This window comes from Lissotriton vulgaris, chromosome 10 (genome assembly GCF_964263255.1).
Source record: "Lissotriton vulgaris chromosome 10, aLisVul1.2, whole genome shotgun sequence".
NCBI lineage: Eukaryota > Metazoa > Chordata > Amphibia > Caudata > Salamandridae > Lissotriton > Lissotriton vulgaris.
Window position 1 is genome coordinate 155,888,182 of NC_141698.1, and position 18,622 is coordinate 155,906,803.

An 18,622-nucleotide genomic window follows, 5' to 3' on the forward strand; every position below is an offset into this window, starting at 1 on the left:
AGGCACGCAAAAGGAAAATTTGGGCAGACATACAGGGGAAGGTGAACTCCATAGGGGTGACCCACCGCACCGTAGAAGACCTCAGGAAACAGTGGTATGATATGCGCCAGAGATCCAAAGTAAAGGTGGCTGCAAAGCTGGCTGAGGCAAGAAAGACTGGTGGTGGGACGTCCGCTGCTACTGATTCAACGCCTTTGGAGGTGTTTGTTGAGGGCACCCTGCTGCCGGAGAGTGTGAGTGACGTGGCTGACCGGGACAGCTCCGAACCCCAGACAAGGTAAGAAGCATGCTATCACTCCCCTGATACATTACTACCTCACCCACACCCCCAGGAAAGACCTAGGCACCAAACACAAATGCAACTCCAGTGCATGCACACACAGCAATGCATTATGGGAGATGTAGTCACATGCACCACACCAAACAGTGGATCAGTGACACCCAGCATGGTACAATCAGAATGTGTGTGTCAGGAAAGGCAAAATACAGACAGATAGGACCCATGTAACTCTAAAATGTAACATTTATTGCACAACCAATGCGAGGCAGGACACCAAATTAAAGTGTATATTTACATTCACAGCACCACCAGAAACACAGGAACCCATGGCAGAAGGAAAGGATGCATCCCACACCGAAGAACAGTCAGGGCAAGAGGAGCAGGAGGAAGGCAGCCCAGTAATCCCGGTGACATGCAGACGGCGCCTTGTGGTATCACCACTGCCACCACTGGAGGTAGATCCTCTGGACACATGTGTGGAGGATCGGCAAGTCCAGGACCAGCGTCCCTCACTTCACATAGCACAGTCCTCTGCCCGTCCCACTCCAGGAAAGTCACCCAGGTGCAGGGCACTGCCGTCCACCAGCACAGCTGCCGTAGGCGAAGGCACAGTCTTTGCAGGGCTTGAAGGCAACATGCTAGTGGTACAGTGCCTGCAAGCAAAGGCAATAAAATCAATATAGCGCCAAATGGGGGTGGGCTTCATGGGCATGACGGGTGCCCTGAAGGCACGGTGCACAGAGATGCGGAGAGACCGTGCAGCTAGGCACAGGGAGAGGCAGCGCCTCCACACTCGCCTGGACATGTACACAAAGGCTGTAAACCGACTGTCCACTGCCACATCAGTGCAGGCACGTCGCTGTGTCAGCATGAGATGGCACACTGCAGCCAGTATGTAGACAGGGAATGGTGCAAGTCACATGTGCGGTGGACCAGTTGCGGGTAGCAGCCACTGGTGTTCACAGGACCCCTCAGCTCACTGGAGGATGATGAGCAATCTAGTAGGAGCAGCATCACTTCCCCCATCCCACAGGACAGACGTCATAGTGTGAGTCAGGCGAGAGCAACCGATGCCTCAGGGGAAGGCAGTGGGCGCCCTGAGCGAGGGGCAATGAGCCGTGCACGCAGACGGTGAAGAGCCATGAGTGGCACATGGCAATGGGTGAGGTAACCCATTGCACACTGTTAGACCGGTCTGCCCTTTAGGTAGTCCCTCCTACTTAATTATTTATTTTTGTTCCCTTTTTGCCCCTCAGAACCTTGAATTTGTATGTCCACTGGGTTTTTCAGGTGTTAGCCTAGGGGTTAGGTGTTCTTTGACCTCATAGTTTTTTTTCTTGAGGCCTAGGTGCCTTTCTGACTAGATTAACAAGACCCACAAAATTGTGGTCAGTAACTGCCACAACTGCCACCTCAGAGAACGGACCCATAGGTTAGTATAGGGACATTCCAGAATCTTCTGGACCCTTCTGGACCTTTTGGGGACAGCCTATATAAGGCAGAATGTTGGGCAGCCATTTTAGAAGGTGTTGTGTGAAGAGGAGAGCTGGAGGACAGGAGTACAGGCGGTGGAAGGAGGAGACTGGTGCACTGTGGGGGTTAACAGACCTGCTGGGCCGCTAACCCTGCTGTTTTGATGCTATCCCTCATCTGCTGATCTGACCCTGCCAGGACATGGACTCGAGATATCCCTGACGCAGGAGAAACCTGTGGGAATCTGATGTGGAATAAATGAGGCGAGGACAGTAAGACACCGCCAGGTGAGGGCGATGGAGGCTGACCACTAGATTAAGTCAAGGCTAGGGCAGTGGGGGAAGGCAGTAAATCCCTACATTTGCTGTCCCCCGGTGTCATGTCAGACTGAACTCGTGGCTTTCCAGAAGTGACCCGCCTAAGTCGGCACTTTGTGATAAGAGATTGCTGAAATTTAGCCCCAGGCACCGAATTACCCTCTGGTGAGGCGCTGCATCTCCCTGCCGGGAGTAGTGTCTCGAACGCTGCGCAGGCCAAGTGAGGGGCTGGGCGGTGCCATAGTGGAGGAGCGACGACTCAATTCCCGCGCAGGCTTAGTGAAGGTCTGGGCGGCTCCTGAGGCGCAGAGGTGTCTTGACCGCCGCGCAGGCTCAGTGGAGGGCTGGAAGATTTCTCGGACTAGAAGCAGAGCTGAGGGGTCCGTCGGCCGGGCAGGCCGTGTGAAGGGGACAAGCGATCAAGAAGGAGCACCGGAATCTCGGTGTGCTTTCAACAGGGACCGATCGGCAAATAAGTAAGCGTCTAGCTTTGGTGGAATATCCAGAGCTGGACTCGTAACCTAAACAACTGCAGGGTCTCTGGGCTGTAGGGAAGTGGAGACACAGGAGTTCAGACTAGGCAGCTTGGTGATTGCCAGACTTCCTGTTTCCCGATTGGGACAAGACAAGCCTTAACTGAGCTGGAAAGTATTGATTCCCTGGTAACAACGCTGGGGGATCGGCCTGTTTTCAGTGCCTGTCTGTTCTCCTCTGTAACTGTCAGAAATTGGAAAAGGTTACTGGCGCTGAGTGTCCAGAAGGCAAACCTTGCTTTACTATTTGATAATTACAGTAATTCAACAGCTGACAGAAGGAATATGTAGTACCTTGCTCTTAACCAAGTGATGATTTGCCTTATTACATAACGTGGAAGTCTAATGCTCCCTATTGAATTTCTGTATTAGGATGAAGGTTTGAAACACTGTAATTTGCTTACGATAAGTATCTTGAGTTTCCAGGAGTAAGGTACCACTGTAATTTACTGCATTGAGAAGCAAGATCTTTTCGTGGTTACAACTGAAACTGTGGTATATTTCCTATTGCTAGGAGGGGTAGTAGTGAACTCTTTTCAGGTAGGGTCTGAACTGCTGAAATTGGTGCCCCAAGGTTACGTACACCAATGTGAAGCTATTTTTGTATAATGAACCACAAACTGCTGAACAACAAAGAGATTTTATAAAACAGCTCGTATTTTTCCAAAGACTGGTGTAGTGTCCTTATTTTGGAGTGGATGAACATTATGTTACTAAAGGGTGTGACGCAAACTTTACACATGTACCTTTGAGTTAGGCCTTCCTACTTAGTGCCAAGCTACCCTAGGTGACTTGGAAACCCCCAGGTCCAACATGATTGGTGTCTAGCGGTGGGATGAGAAATGTGTTTGCGTCTACTCTGAAGTAACAAAGTGTACTCCACAGGCCTACACCTGGAGTTTTCTCCTGGCGGACTTCCCAATTACTTCTTTTTGTTTTCCAAATTTACTCCTGGTGGTAGGTGGAGGTAGCTTCGAATTGCCCTTTGAACCAATTTTTCCCGAGTGACTGTCCCGATATCTCTCAGCAGCAAAATGGAATTTGCTCTGGAGGAACTGGAAACCTATTCCGCAGCCCAGCTTAGAGACTTTTGTCAGAAGATGGGAGTGTTTTTTAAGCGTGGCGCCAACAAGGGGGAACTCCAGAACAGTTTGAGGGCTTGGGTGGCAGCACAAGGAGAGGGAAAGGAGGAGGAAGAGGGGACGGAACGGGACACAGTCATAGGGGTAGAGGGATTGCTCGATCCTGAGATGGAAAACCTACTCCCAGGACCTAGGACCTTCTCAAGGGAGGGCAGCAGTGTCTCCGGAAGAAGCTTAACCAAAGCTGAACTAGTGGACAGGAGGGAAAAAAGACAACTAAAGTGGGAGTTAGCCAGGTTGGAACAGGAGAGGGAGGAACAGAGGATGGCTCATGAGTTGAAACTTAGGGAACTAGAACTCAAGGCCCTACAGATGGGATCCTCCAATTCTCCAAATGGTGGCAGTGAAAAAAAAGAACTGACCAGGGAATCCAGACCCTACCTACCTAAAGATATAGTTGCAAGCTACAGCCCAGGGGATGACATCGCCAAGTGGCTGGCTGCTTATGAGGTCTCCTTAAGAGCCCATGGGATCCAGGAAAAACACTGGGGGGTGGTTTGTACAAATACATGCCTCCTACTGGACGGGACACACTATTGGCCCTGGAACAGGAAGAGCAGACCCACTACCCCACCATGAAAGTGGAGCTAATTAAGAAGTTTGGGCTGACCCCAGAGAAGTACCGGCAAAAGTTCAGGGGAAGTCACAAATTTGGCACACAAAATTGGGTGGATTTCCTGGATTACCCAAGTAAGGCATTAGAGGGTTGGATACAAGGCAGCGAGGTGAGGGACTATGAGGGGTTGTATGACCTTGTTCTCAAAGAGCACCTACTCGAGAAATGTTCTCCCGAGCTGCGTCAACACCTGGTGGACAGCAAGCTGACCAACCCCCGGAAGCTTGCAGAGGAGGCGGACATCTGGGCAAGTACCCGGGTGTCCTCAAAGGGGACTGGAGGGGATTCCCAGAGGGCCGGACAGGGCGACCCCAGAAGAAGGATGGGGGAGATAAAAAGCGGGAGTTCTCAAAAGGTCCCCAAAACAGTTTCCAGGGAAAGGGAACAGGATTCCCCCCTAAGGCTAACCCGCCCAGAAACCCTCATCCTGGCCAAGGCCAGCAGCCAAGGGTTGTCCACTGCTTCGAGTGTGGTGGTGTTGGACATTATAAGGGAGACGTCAAGTGCCCAAAGAGACCACCCCCTCCCACCGGAGGAAAAGCCCCGGGAGTAGCTATTGTAGTGCTCGGGGAGGAGTTGCCCTTAGATAAGGGAGGGTGAGTGGGCGGGTGTCAACTTAGTGTCCCTAGGAGATGGTTCCTAAGATCCAGGTGCCCTCCAATACTACCAAGTATGGACAATGGATCACCATCAATGGCTAAAGGGGGGAGGCTCTGAGAGACACAGGAGCCAGTATGACTATGGTAAGGAGTCAACTGGTGACTCCAGAGCAGGTGATTCCGCATGTACTCCACCCTGCCATGATGGCTGACGGCAGATTGGGACACTACCCTGTGGCGGAGGGTCCCTTTGAGGGGGAAGGGGTTTCAGGTTCACTTCGAGTTGCCGTAAGCCCTGCCGTGCCAGTCGATTGTCTGTTAGGGAATGACATGGAGCACAATGCTTGGAAGGAGGTGGAATACCGGACTCATACGGAGATGCTGGGTACACCTGATTGGGCCTGTGTAAGCACAAGGTCTGCGACTACCCGGAGAGGGAGTTCGCCTGGGCTGGAGCCTGGAACAATGGCCCAGCCCGCTGCCAAAAAGGGAAAGACCCGAAGACAGGAGGAGCCTGCTTCGGCTTCCACGCCCCATGAGACAGATTGGCCACCTGCGGTGGTGGGCCAGGAGTCCGTGGAGGGGGAAGTAGTCTCCCTGGAGGACCTACCCATCCCTGCTGAGTGGCATGTGGAGGGAGGGCCTACCAGGGAGGAGTTTTGTAAGGGCCAGAAGGAGTGCCCTACCTTTGAGGGACTGAGGCGACAGGCCGAAGCCCAGGCAGCAGGGAACGTTGGAGGGCACTACCATATTTACTGGGAGGATGGACTCCTCTACAGTGAACCCAAGGTACCTTTACCCGGTTCATCGCGGGCCTTGGCAGTCCCTCAACGATACCGAGCCTTTCTTCTAGAATTGGCTCATGAGATTCCCTTGGCAGGACACTTAGGCCAGGACAAGACCTTTGCCCGGCTTGTCCCCCACTTTTACTGGCCTCAGATGAAAGTGGCATCCGACACATACTGTCGGACGTGTGTATCCTGTCAAGCCAATGGGAAGACAGGGGTGAAGCTAAAAGCTCCCCTGGAACCACTTCCTGTCGTTAGCACCCCCTTTGAAAGGGTGGGCATCGACATTGTGGGGCCATTGGATCCACCAACTACCGCTGGTCACAGGTTTATCCTGGTTCTGGTGGCTCACGCCACGCGGTACCCAGAGGCAATTCCTCTGAGGACTGTCACTGCACCTTTTGTGGCTAGGGCCCTGATGGGGATCTTTACCCGAGTGGGTTTCCCCAAGGAAGTTGTGTCCGACAGGGGGACCAACTTTATGTCAGCATATATGCAGGCAATGTTATGTTATGTTATGTTATGTTAGGGATTACTTGTACAGCGCCTATCACTCCCGGTCTCTAAGCGCTTACCAGAAAGAACATAACACACTAATGACCCTAGAACCTCAGTTGTTTCACCTCCTATGATGTCGTGAAGGCCTTTCTGAAAAGATAAGTTTTTAGTTTCTTTCTGAAAGGTAGAAGCTGCGATTCCTCTTTCAAGGTAGGTGGGAGCTCGTTCCACAGTTGTGGAAGGAGCACAGACAAGGCCCTGCCTCCTTTGGTCTTTAATTTGAACCTAGGTGGAAGGAGTGTGGAGTGACCTACCGCTTCACCACTCCATACCACCCCCAGTCCAATGGACTGGTAGAGAGGTTCAACAAGACCTTAAAAGGCATGATAAGAAGTCTGCCTGAGAGCCTGCGGAGGAAATGGGACGTCCTCCTGCCCTGTTTGCTATTCTCTTACAGGGAAGTGCTGCAGAAGGGAGTGGGCTTCAGCCCCTTTGAGCTACTGTACGGGCACCCTGTGCGTGGACCTCTCAGCCTGGTGAAGGATGGATGGGAACAGTCTCCCAGGAAGCCTCCCCAAGATGTGGTGAGCTACATGCTGGCCTTCCGGAGCCAAATGGCAAAGTTGTAGAAGCAAGCTTCTGACAACTTGGAAGCCAGCCAAGCAGTAATGAAAGAGTGGTATGACCACAACGCTCACCCGGTGGAGTTGGAGCCTGGCCAGAAAGTGTGGGTGATGGAGCCTGGATAGCTGAGTGCTCTCCAGGATCGCTGGAAAGGCCCCTTTGAGGTGTTGGAGAAAAAGGGTAAGGTCACCTACCTGGTGGATCTTAAGACCCCTCGACAGCCCCTACAGGTGCTGCATGCTAATCGCCTCAAACCCCACCATGAGAGGCCCGAGGTCATCTTGATGATGGTGACTGATGGAGGAGAGGAAGCGGAAAGCGAGCCTCTCCCTGACCTTTTTTCGTCTCAGGAAAAGGATGGGTCGGTGGAGGGAGAGATTCTCTCCCCATCCCTAACTCCTGAGCAGCGGGAGGACTGCCGCCAGATATTGGAACAGTACTCTTCGTTGTTCTCCCTTGTCCCGGGAAGGACCCACCTGTGTACCCATGATGTGGACACAGGAGCCAGCCCACCAGTGAAGTCAAAGACCTACCGGCTGTCAGACAAGGTGAAGGCCAGCATCCACTTTGAGGTTACCAAGAGGCTGGAGCCAGGAGTCATTGAACCTTCCAGTAGCCCCTGGTCCAGTCCGGTGGTTTTAGTACCAAAAGCTGCCCCACCGGGCACCACCCCAGAACTGAGGTTCTGTGTGGATTACCGGGGACTGAACACAGTGACCAAGACTGATGCACATCCGATCCCTAGGGCGGATGAATTGATTGACCGGCTGGGAGCTGCCCAATACCTGAGTACCTTTGACCTTACTTCAGGGTACTGGCAGATCTCCCTTACAGATGGAGCAAAAGAAAGGTCAGCTTTCTCCACACCTGAGGGACACTACCAGTTTTGTGTGATGCCCTTTGGGCTCAAGAACGCCCCTGCCACTTTTCAGCGGCTGGTGAACCAGGTCCTCTCTGGAATGGAGGCTTTCTCCGCTGCTTACCTGGATGACATTGCTGTCTTCAGCAGCAGTTGGGAGGACCATTTGTGCCACTTGCAAGCTGTTCTCCAGGCCCTGAAACAGGCTGGCTTGACAATCAAGGCCAGCAAATGCCAGATTGGGCAGGGGTCGGTTGTGTACCTAGGTCACTTGGTGGGTAGGGGAACAGTGCAGCCCCTCCAGGCAAAGATTGAGGCAATCATGGCCTGGGAACCCCCCAAGACCCAGACTGAGGTCCGAGCTTTCCTGGGCCTCACAGGTTACTACCGTCGCTTTGTGAAGGGGTATGGCACTATTGTAGCGCCCCTCACAGAGCTCACATCCAAGAAACAACCTCGACGGGTAGTCTGGACAGAGGCTTGTCAGCAAGCCTTTGTGAAATTGAAACAGGCAATGTGTGCAGCACCGGTCTTGAGGGCCCCAGACTTCTCCAAGGAGTTCATTGTCCAGACAGACGCATCAGAGCATGGCATTGGGGCAGTGTTATCGCAACTCAATGAAGAGGGTCTGGATCAGCCTGTAGTCTTCCTGTCCAGGAGACTGCTTCCCCGGAAACAGAAGTGGAGGGCAATTGAGCGGGAAGCTTTTGCGGTGGTATGGGCTCTGAAGAAGTTGCGGCCATACCGGTTTGGCTCGCACTTCCTGGTTCAGACTGACCATCGACCTCTTCGTTGGCTGATGCAAATGAAGGGGGAAAATCCCAAGTTGTTGAGATGGTCCATCTCCCTACAGGGAATGGACTTCCGGGTGGAACATCGGCCTGGAGTGGACCACGCCAATGCAGACGGTCTCTCTAGGTATTTCCGCCTTAGTGATGAGGACTCCCAAGGGGTTGGGTAGCTCTCCCCACTTTCAGCTGGGGGGGGGGACGCCTGTTAGACCTGTCTGCCCTTTAGGTAGTCCCTCCTAATTAATTATTTATTTTTGTTCCCTTTTTGCCCCTCAGAACCTTTAATTTTTATGTCCACTGGGTTTTTCAGGTGTTGGCCTAGGGGTTAGGTGTTCTTTGACCTCATAGTTTTTTTTCTTGAGGCCTAGGTGCCTTTCTGACTAGATTAACAAGGCCCACAAAATGGTGGTCAGTAACTGCCACAACTGCCACCTCAGAGAACGGACCCATAGGTTAGTATAGGGACATTCCAGAATCTTCTGGACCCTTCTGGACCTTTTGGGGACAGCCTATATAAGGCGGAATGTTGGGCAGCCATTTTAGAAGGTGTTGTGTGAAGAGGAGAGCTGGAGGACAGGAGTACAGGCAGTGGAAGGAGAAGACTGGTGCACTGTGGGGGTTAACAGACCTGCTGGGCCGCTAACCCTGCTGTTTTGATGCTATCCCTCATCTGCTGATCTGACCCTGCCAGGACATGGACTCAAGATATCCCTGACGCAGGAGTAACCTGTGGGAATCTGATGTGGAATAAATGAGGCGAGGACAGTAAGACACCACCAGGTGAGGGCGATTGAGGCTGACCACTAGATTAAGTCAAGGCCCAGGCAGTGGGGGAAGGCAGTAAATCCCTACACTTGCTGTCCCCCGGTGTCATGTCAGACTGAACTCGTGGCTTTCCAGAAGTGACCCGCCTAAGTCAGCACTTTGTGATAAGAGATTGCTGAAATTTACTTGCCCCAGGAACCGAATTACCCTCTGGTGAGGCGCCGCATCTCCCTGCCGGGAGTAGTGTCTCGAACGCTGCGCAGGCCAAGTGAGGGGCTGGGCGGTGCCATAGTGGAGGAGCGCTGACTCAATTCCCGCGCAGGCTTAGTGAAGGTCTGGACGGCTCCTGAGGCGCAGAGGTGTCTTGACCGCCGCGCAGGCTCAGTGGAGGGCTGGAAGATTTCTCGGACTAAAAGCGGAGCAGAGCTGAGGGGTCCGTCGGCCGGGCAGGCCGTGTGAAGGGGACAAGCGATCAAGAAGGAGCACCGGAATCTCGGTGTGCTTTCAACAGGGACCGATCGGCAAATAAGTAAGCGTCTAGCTTTGGTGGAATATCCAGAGCTGGACTCGTAACCTAAACAACTGCAGGGTCTCTGGGCTGTAGGGAAGTGGAGACACGGGAGTTCAGACTAGGCAGCTTGGTGATTGCCAGACTTCCTGTTTCCCGATTGGGACAAGACAAGCCTTAACTGAGCTGGAAAGTATTGATTCCCTGGTAACAACGCTGGGGGATCGGCCTGTTTTCAGTGCCCGTCTGTTCTCCTCTGTAACTGTCAGAAATTGGAAAAGTTTACTGGCGCTGAGTGTCCATAAGGCAAACCTTGCTTTACTTTTTGATAATTACAGTAATTCAACAGCTGACAGAAGGAATATGTAGTACCTTGCTCTTAACCAAGTGATGATTTGCCTTATTACATAACGTGGAAGTCTAATGCTCCCTATTGAATTTCTGTATTAGGATGAAGGTTTGAAACACTGTAATTTGCTTACGATAAGTATCTTGAGTTTCCAGGAGTAAGGTACCACTGTAATTTACTGCATTGAGAAGCAAGATCTTTTCGTGGTTACAACTGAAACTGTGGTATATTTCCTATTGCTAGGAGGGGTAGTAGTGAACTCTTTTCAGGTGGGGTCTGAACTGCTGAAATTGGTGCCCCAAGGTTACGTACACCAATGTGAAGCTATTTTTGTATAATGAGCCACGAACTGCTGAACAACAAAGAGATTTTATAAAACAGCTCGTATTTTTCCAAAGACTGGTGTAGTGTCCTTATTTTGGAGTGGATGAACGTTATGTTACTAAAGGGTGTGACGCAAACTTTACACATGTACCTTTGAGTTAGGCCTTCCTACTTAGTGCCAAGCTACCCTAGGTGACTTGGAAACCCCCAGGTCCAACACACACTGACTCATGTTTGTGAAAAAGACTTGCACTGTGTGTTTAACATGTGCAAGAAAATTTTACTTGCATAGTGTGCACATCAGGCTGTGTGACGGAAACTTTCCTGCACTGAAAGAAATAAAAACACAGTTATGCACCAATCTGTAGCATTGTGTCATCCTTACTCACTTAGATATAGTTCTGTGTGATCTCATCTTGCCTCTGGTGGCCGACAGCCGAACCAACACCACCGGCTGGCCTGCATCTTGGAGTTGGCCCTTCATCATCCGATGAGTCTGAATCTGTGACCTCCACTGGGGTGCCTTTCCTGGTGGTGATGTTGTGTAGCATGGCACACGCAATCACGATTTTGCAACATGTCTCGGGACTGTACTGTAGTGCCCCTCCACTCTTATGTAGGCAGTGGAAACGACTCTTGAGTGTTCCACATGTCTTCTCATTGGAACAGCGGATGGCTGAGTGGGTACTGTTGTACCTCAGTTCCCCAGCGGTAGCTGGATTCAGGTAGGGAGTCAGGATGAAGTCACGGACAGCATACGCACTGTCACCTGCAGAGTGAGAAGAATCAGGTTAAACACTGTCCTGCCACTGCTGTGCTTTACTGGTGTGTCCTTGTGTCCAATGCCTTTACCGAGTAGGTAGCCTTCACCAAACTCCCCATTTGTGAGTCGTTGGTGAATACCAATGTGGCGAAAGATGAATGAGTCGCGGGTGCTGCTTGGGTATTTGGCAACGATGTCAGTGATGCATTGCACACTACCTGTATGTTCAGGGAATGGTAGGACTTGCGATTCCTGAACACCTACTCATTCTGTGAGGGGGAAAATAGTGAAATGGGTTCCGTCTATGCAGCCAATTATGTGGGGGAATTGTGCTATCTGGTAGAACTCCTACTTGGTCTGGTCTAGTGCCTGTTGCATGCTGGGGAATTGGATGTGGTGATGCAGCCTCTGTACCACTGCATCAAGGAAAGCGTGGAAGAACGCGACCGTGCACTCTGGGAGACCCCTCCTGCTCTGGCAATCACCCCCTGAAAACTCCCTGATGCCAGTAAGTGCAGTGAGCACAAGAGCTGCACATGGGTGGGGATGGTGTGTGTCCTGCGTGTGGGGTGTTCTAGTATGGGTTTGAGCTCTGTTATCAGGTCCAGGATGTTGTCTTCGTCCAGCCTGTTGTTCACATGGATCTCCTCCACAGTCCGCTGGAACAGGGTAATGCGCGCTCTGAAGATCCTTTTCTGGCGTCTCCTTCTCTGTGCAGCAGCTCTAATTTGCAGCCTCCTGGCTATCACATACAGCCCAGCCATTGTGGAAAAGCCCTGTGGCATTGTGGGCCTCTTTAAATAGGTTGCACCTGGTTACCACCTGCTCAGACTTGGTGGTAATTGAGATTAGCAAAATTGCGAATTTAGTGAAATCGTAAATTGCGATTTTTTTTCATGCATCTCATTTTGCGAATTCGTAATTTAAGAACTCCTTAATTGTGATTTTTTGCAATTGGTGTGTCGCAGATTGCGAGTCCGCAAAAATATTCTCAGAATCCATGCCTCACAAAATTGCTAATCGCTAATTTTGGGATTAGCAATTTTGCACTCAGGATGGCTCTTATACATAGGGATTCTCTGTTTTGCGATCTCAAACACAATTTTTTTGCGAATCGCAGTATTTTGCTATCGCGAAACAGCTTCATACATATGGCTCTTAATGACTGGTCATCTCCATGTACTGAGATAGTTTCATAATTTTGCATAAACAAATAATTTGAAAATGCATTGGGGAAAAATGCGTTTTGGGACCCCCCAACCCCTTCTTTCTTTGCTCCGCCTTTACAAGTCAATGCAAAACGTTACATTGTCTGTCAATGTAGAAATAGTTACATGTCTGCACAGTTTCACGGTGAGTCCTCAAACGTGGGCAAAGTCATTAGCGAGCAAAAATTCAAGGAATTCCTATCTCTGCCAACCCCAACTATAACTACAGAGTGGCTACCCCGACCATGTAAACCCTCCGCCCTCACCCTTCTCCCAAAAAGAAATATATATATCAGTTTCCAAGGTCGCCAAGTAGACTCTCTAGTGTGCCGGGTGCTGCTACTCGAAAAAGGCAATTCCGCGCTCAATTTTCACAACCTCCCAAAGGAATCGTCGCGTACCAGAGAGCCTTGTTGCAAAATTATTTATTCTAAAACCCACAGCAAACTGACAATACGCATTTCAGCCTCACAGGCCTTTGTCAATGTCAGCGTCTTTACTGTTGTGCACGTTTTTATTCAAACCAATCAAACTTGACAGCAAAGATGTGATCGCCACAAACAAAGGACTCCATTGTTATTCAATATCCTACGTGTGTCACTGGCGTGGCCATTTTATAACGAGTGTTATTCTTGCTTTACCAGATATCTCTCATCTTACAGTCAATAAGTTTTAAATATTTCAGATTCCTATTGGTTAGTATTATATAATCATTGAGCATTATTTACTTCACAATAATATAATTCATTTTACAGAAATCCAACATTGTAATAAAAATATATTCATTTAAAAATATATATATTAATACATTCACAATATTGGTCATCTTGCCCTGTATAGGCCTATATGGATTCCTCCTCAAACATCGAGTCATTGATAAAATAATATATCTTATTGTGATGGTTACATCTTCAGACTATACAACCCTTTTTCCTCTTAAAGAACCTCTTAAAACCTTCTGAGCTGTGGTGAATAAATATGTTAATATATGTAAAACCAACGTAGAGTTGCCTTACTCCATTCACATGTTGCACCTATATAATGGGGGTCTTCCCGCCCCGCTGCGGGATGGGGCGTGCTACGACTGTGGACTACGCTGGAGCACTTCCAGTTTGTGAGTGCTATGTGAGGTGTATTGGAGTGAGTGAAGTAGGGTCAGGAGTGAATGGAAAAGTGGTGTTTAAAAAATACCTGGCCTTATGAATTCAAAAAACTTTATTGGTCATATGGCTGGTACTATTAACCCTTTTAGAGCGTCGAACATTCAGCGCCCAGTGCTGAACGTTCGAATAACGGGTGGGGCCGTGTCGGCCAATGGACGTGCGCAGCACTACCAAGGTAGGACACGCGACGACATTTGGCCGACGGCAGCGCTTAAGGGGTTAAAAGCAGTGTATCGGAGAAAAAAAAGCTAATAATGTACTAGTTCTCCTGGTGAACTAGCACATTATTCGCTTTTTTTCACTCCAATACACCTCACATAGCACTCACAAATTGGAAGTGCTCCAGTGTAGTCGCCAGTCGTAGCACGCCCCGTCCCGCAGTGGGGTGGGAAGACCCCGATGGTGAAGCATGACACCAAGGGCCCTTTTGGTGTGTGAGGGGTATTTAACGAATTGTGTGTAAGCCTTACATTCCTAGGCTCACAGAAAACCTCCTAGAGGTGGATCTTTTTGTTTTCTAATACCATTACATGGAGGACGGTGCGTCCACCATAGTGCTCCTCAGCACTACCTCTTCACTCCCTCATCTTTGATTAGATAGCACCTATATAATGCCCTGAATGGGTTTTTAAGAAACTGACCTAGTGCTAATTCAGACTGCTATATGCTGCTGTTGCAAAATGATACATTTCTGCACCAGTACATATTACACCACACACCTAGTCTGTCTAGAGACTCTTGAAAGTGGCAGTGCTAGAAAACATCAAATAAAGTGACTATGTGCTCTAATTTACCCTATTGTGCCTTATCCCAAATATATAAAAAATATTATAGAAAGTACTTGGATAGATCGCTTCTCTATTCTGATATATGTACTACTAAAAGATCCATTCTCATTTTCATAGCAATGCTTATGTGTACCTACGAAAGTGAGTACGTGCTCTATGATCTATTTGTAAGGCCTAATCTGTAAAAGTTAGTTGTCCTTACTGCAATAGATGAATGATTCACTCTATGCGACTGTTGCTTGTATCCTACATTCAGCCTATATGGGTCCATATTTCTTCATCGCTATCGAGCCAAAAGGCACTCATGTTCTCATCCTGATAATATATTTCGATTTCAAGTTTCTAAAGGCCATCACTCTATCTCCTCCTCTTTCAGTTATTGGAACTTGGTCTATACAGAAGAAGTGTAGAGGCAAAATGCTGTGCCACTGGATACATTTCATCTCTGTTGATTATGGTTTGTGTATGCTCTAGGACCCTCTCTTTGCCATGAAGATGAGAACATGAGTGCCTTTTGGCCTCAATAGTGATGAAGAATTATTAACCCATACAGGCTGAATGAAGGATACAAGCAATGATCGCGTAGAGCATCCGCACAGATAACTGGAGAGGCCTGGCCCAAACATATGAAGCAATCAGAAGGTCACTTAGGAACTTGAGAGACCTCAATAATGCTAGGGAACAGCTGGGGTCAATGATCGTCACCACCTGATGTGAATGACAAAATAGACTTGCCAGAGCCACTGTGATTATTGTTGGAGGACCTTAGGTACTCTCCTCTTGTTGTATCTTATTGGTAGGGTTTAGTTTCCCCACGCCCCACCTCTGGCATTCGCTTCAAGAAAGTAGGAAGTTGGGGAGAGGTTGTAGCCTTACGGCTAGAGCGGTCATCCTCGAAGCTGGGGAACCAGGTTCGAGTCTCTGCAGCGACACCCAACATCCTGTGATTCTGGGCAAATCATTTAATCTCCCCTTGCCTAACAAAAATGAATGTGTCCTTATGTAACGAAACTGGTGCTCATGTAAAGGGCTCCGATAAGCGACATCTTCTGGTCTAGTTTATGCTATATACAAACTCTAAAAATAAAATAAAAAGGGAGGAGTTAAGTGTGTAAACCACTGTTTGTTAGGTACAATTATGATTATCAGATATCTTGAGTACTAGCAAGCATACATTGACATTAATATGAAATATCAATGTAATGAGTTAATCCACAAATTACATTGCAAATATTGATGAGCCGGGTCTGGTGGCTCAGTGGACTAAAGCAACCACTGCAGGGGCCTGTGTTCGACCTCATGGTCACAGGTTCAAATCCCGGCAGGCCCACTCAGCCCTTCATCCATTTGAGGTCGATAAAATGAGTACCATTGAGTAGGGTAACAATAAACATCTGTTATTCAGCGCCTGGACACATTCTGGCAATCGTGCGCTTTACAAATACACCTGTTATGTTATGATCTACTGGCGATGATGTACAAATTGTAAACTTGATTAGAAAAAAATTAATTACATTGTTTTTTTTTTAAATCTAACAATCCTATGAAAAAGCATTATACAAACCTGTACAGAACATTCACGCACAAAGCTAGAGCCATGTTTTATCAAAAGCACATTAGCCTGGCATCCAATTAAGTAAGAAGTGTTCAAAGTTGTTGAGATTAACCTACAATCCTGCATCAGGACATAACATTATACCCCTTCATTATATCTGTGCTCTGACTTATTGGACTATATGCAACACAAACTTGATTCTGTTATACAAGCATTCCAGATCACTGCAATTCTTTGTCCAATGCGTATTTTGGCAAGTCTTGTATTACTGTTTCGAGTTCTGCCCCTGTTTATACTGATGCTCTGCATCTCCTTATGCACTTTTATGTTGCTATTCCATCTGGCATCAAGGCCAACTGTGCTATATCCACGATACTCCCCTTTAGGTCTGCGACCTACATGGAAAATTAGGGTAAATAACAATACTATTATCCTGACTTTTAATAAACTTTTGTAACCAATCATTCCCTCAAGGGAAAGCTCAGATAGTAAGGAACCCCATTCAAAAGAACAAAATAACTAATCCTACTGGATTGTAGCCCTATCTTCCTCCTACCTTTTCCCACCAAGATAACAGAGTACTTTTAATGACTACCTTACTTCTTTCATCGAGGGTCATCAGATACTGGGCGGGGCTCAGTTTAGTATTAGATAATCTCATGCCACACAGGCCATTCTAGGTCCTGCATGAACGATCTTCTCATCTCCCAGTGCAAGTAGGAGGAGCTTTTGCATTCTTTCTGTGGCCTTTTACATGGTTTCCCATTCCACCTTCCTCAGGCGTCTTCTGCGGGGGCTGGAATGACAGACTCTGCACTAGATTGACAAGGCTCACCCCTCACCAACAGCTCCTATGCTATTTCTCTTACTCCAGGAGAATCAGAATTTAAAACCATCAACTGTGAAGTCTGCAGTAATCTGCCCTTTATCCTAGATGTTCAATTTATCCATGCCCGTTTGCTGCTCTCACATGCTTCTGTGGTTGACATTCTTTGCATATGCCAATGATGCTCAGCCTATTATTAAGCTTGATGAATACAAGTTCAATCTTCGAAAGAGCTCCAAAGACTTCATAGTACCTATTATTAGCTAGATGCGTGTCCGTTCATTAAAGCTGAATTCTAATAAGAATGTAATTTTCTTTGGTAGCCTCCATAACCCCTGCATTGATGATGGAAGCCAAGAGTCCGCACTTACCAAACCAGTTCACACAATTTGTAATTTGGTTGCCACTTTTTCACATTTGAAATAATTCTTTAATCCTTCATTCTTAAAAGGAGGTCTATCTGCTTTTACCTTCTCAAAGTTCTTGGGAAAGTCTACCTCTTCTTCCCTTTTGTCCTAAAACGGTTGAGTTGTTCACACAATTATTGTATTATACGTGGACTTAAGCAATCACGTATTTTATGGTCTATCTCAGTATCTTCTTCTGACATTACAACTCACTCAAAACTCAGCCGTCTGCAATAGTACAACAAAAGGAGGTCTACAACTCCTCCAACTTGGTCTCCCTTTTGTGGTTTTCTGTGGACAAGTTCTATCTTTTTCTGTATCATGTGGCTATTCTTAACACTGTTTTCGTTTTTATCCAACATCAGTTCAGCCAATTCCCTGGTAATCAAATGCACTGCTCTTCTGTAGTTAACCTTCTGGTAAACCTCCAGGTGCATACTGTCCAGCAGCAGAGACATTCTTTTTCAGGTCTCACCATCAAGGCTTGGCCACTGCCTTCTTCTTATAAGGGCTGGTATATACTACTCTGTTTCCAAAGAATCTCAAAACCTGGCTCCTCAAATGTCTTTAAATCGGTTTATCCTGAGAATAATTAACACATTTATGCCAGGACGCCTTAATCTTGGGTCCAAGAAAACTTTAGAAATATATTTAAATGATTCATTCTTTAATAAACGTCTTCATGGTTTTATATATTATTTGATATTAAAAGCACAGCACTTGGGAAAGCATGAATATGATTAAAAAGGAAATATGTGAAAGGTTCAAACTTACCAATACTAGTGGCGCCAGCATCTAAACTGTTCTCCACCAGTTCTTTCACTGCAGTGCCAACATTGAGTACAACTTGTCCAGAGCAGATCTGATGGACTGATTTACGATCAATAGGCTTAATCGCTTTAGCAAGCTCTGTACTAAAATAAAGCATATAAATAAAATAGTTCTGTTAATAGTTTGAGTAAAAAGTCTAAACGGTTTTCCATAAATATTGTTCACAACCAAGCCTTTCAACAAATGTATCAAACAATTCAAACAAACCGTATTTTAATATGATGTTAGATTAACCTAGATTTGCCTTGTCCTCAGAAGACATGTTCTTCACTTGGACCAACTGGTAACCTAATGTGTTTTATTCTATGGCTTTCAGTATACCTGTTGCTAATATCAGTGAAGGCACAGGTCCTTGGAGTTAGTCGATTTATGTGTAGTCATTTCTCCAATTTTATTTTAATGTGGTGTTACCTCAGCAACTTGGTGTCAAACAACAGAATGTAGCAATTTTAAAACACAGCAGTCTGTTTGTCAACCTGTCTTCCCAGTTGATTTTCATCTCATATCCCCAACACTGGGAAATTAGGTTCAGTCATTCTGCCACATGGCTGAAAGATCAGTCTCCACGCTACTGAGTGAAAGGACTGCACCGGAGCACAGGTACACCTCAATTAA

The 18,622-nt window shown here is 47.7% G+C and overlaps 1 protein-coding gene across 1 annotated transcript in view; it reads right to left on the reverse strand.

Moving 5' to 3' along the window:
* The window catches only part of PMS2 (PMS1 homolog 2, mismatch repair system component), a 152,910-nt gene that overhangs the window by 106,981 nt on the left and 27,307 nt on the right, over nt 1-18,622 (reverse strand). The window contains exon 2 of the mRNA XM_086940740.1: nt 17,951-18,090. Coding sequence (XP_086796866.1) covers nt 17,951-18,090 — 140 coding nt within the window. The remainder of the gene's footprint in view (nt 1-17,950; nt 18,091-18,622) is intronic.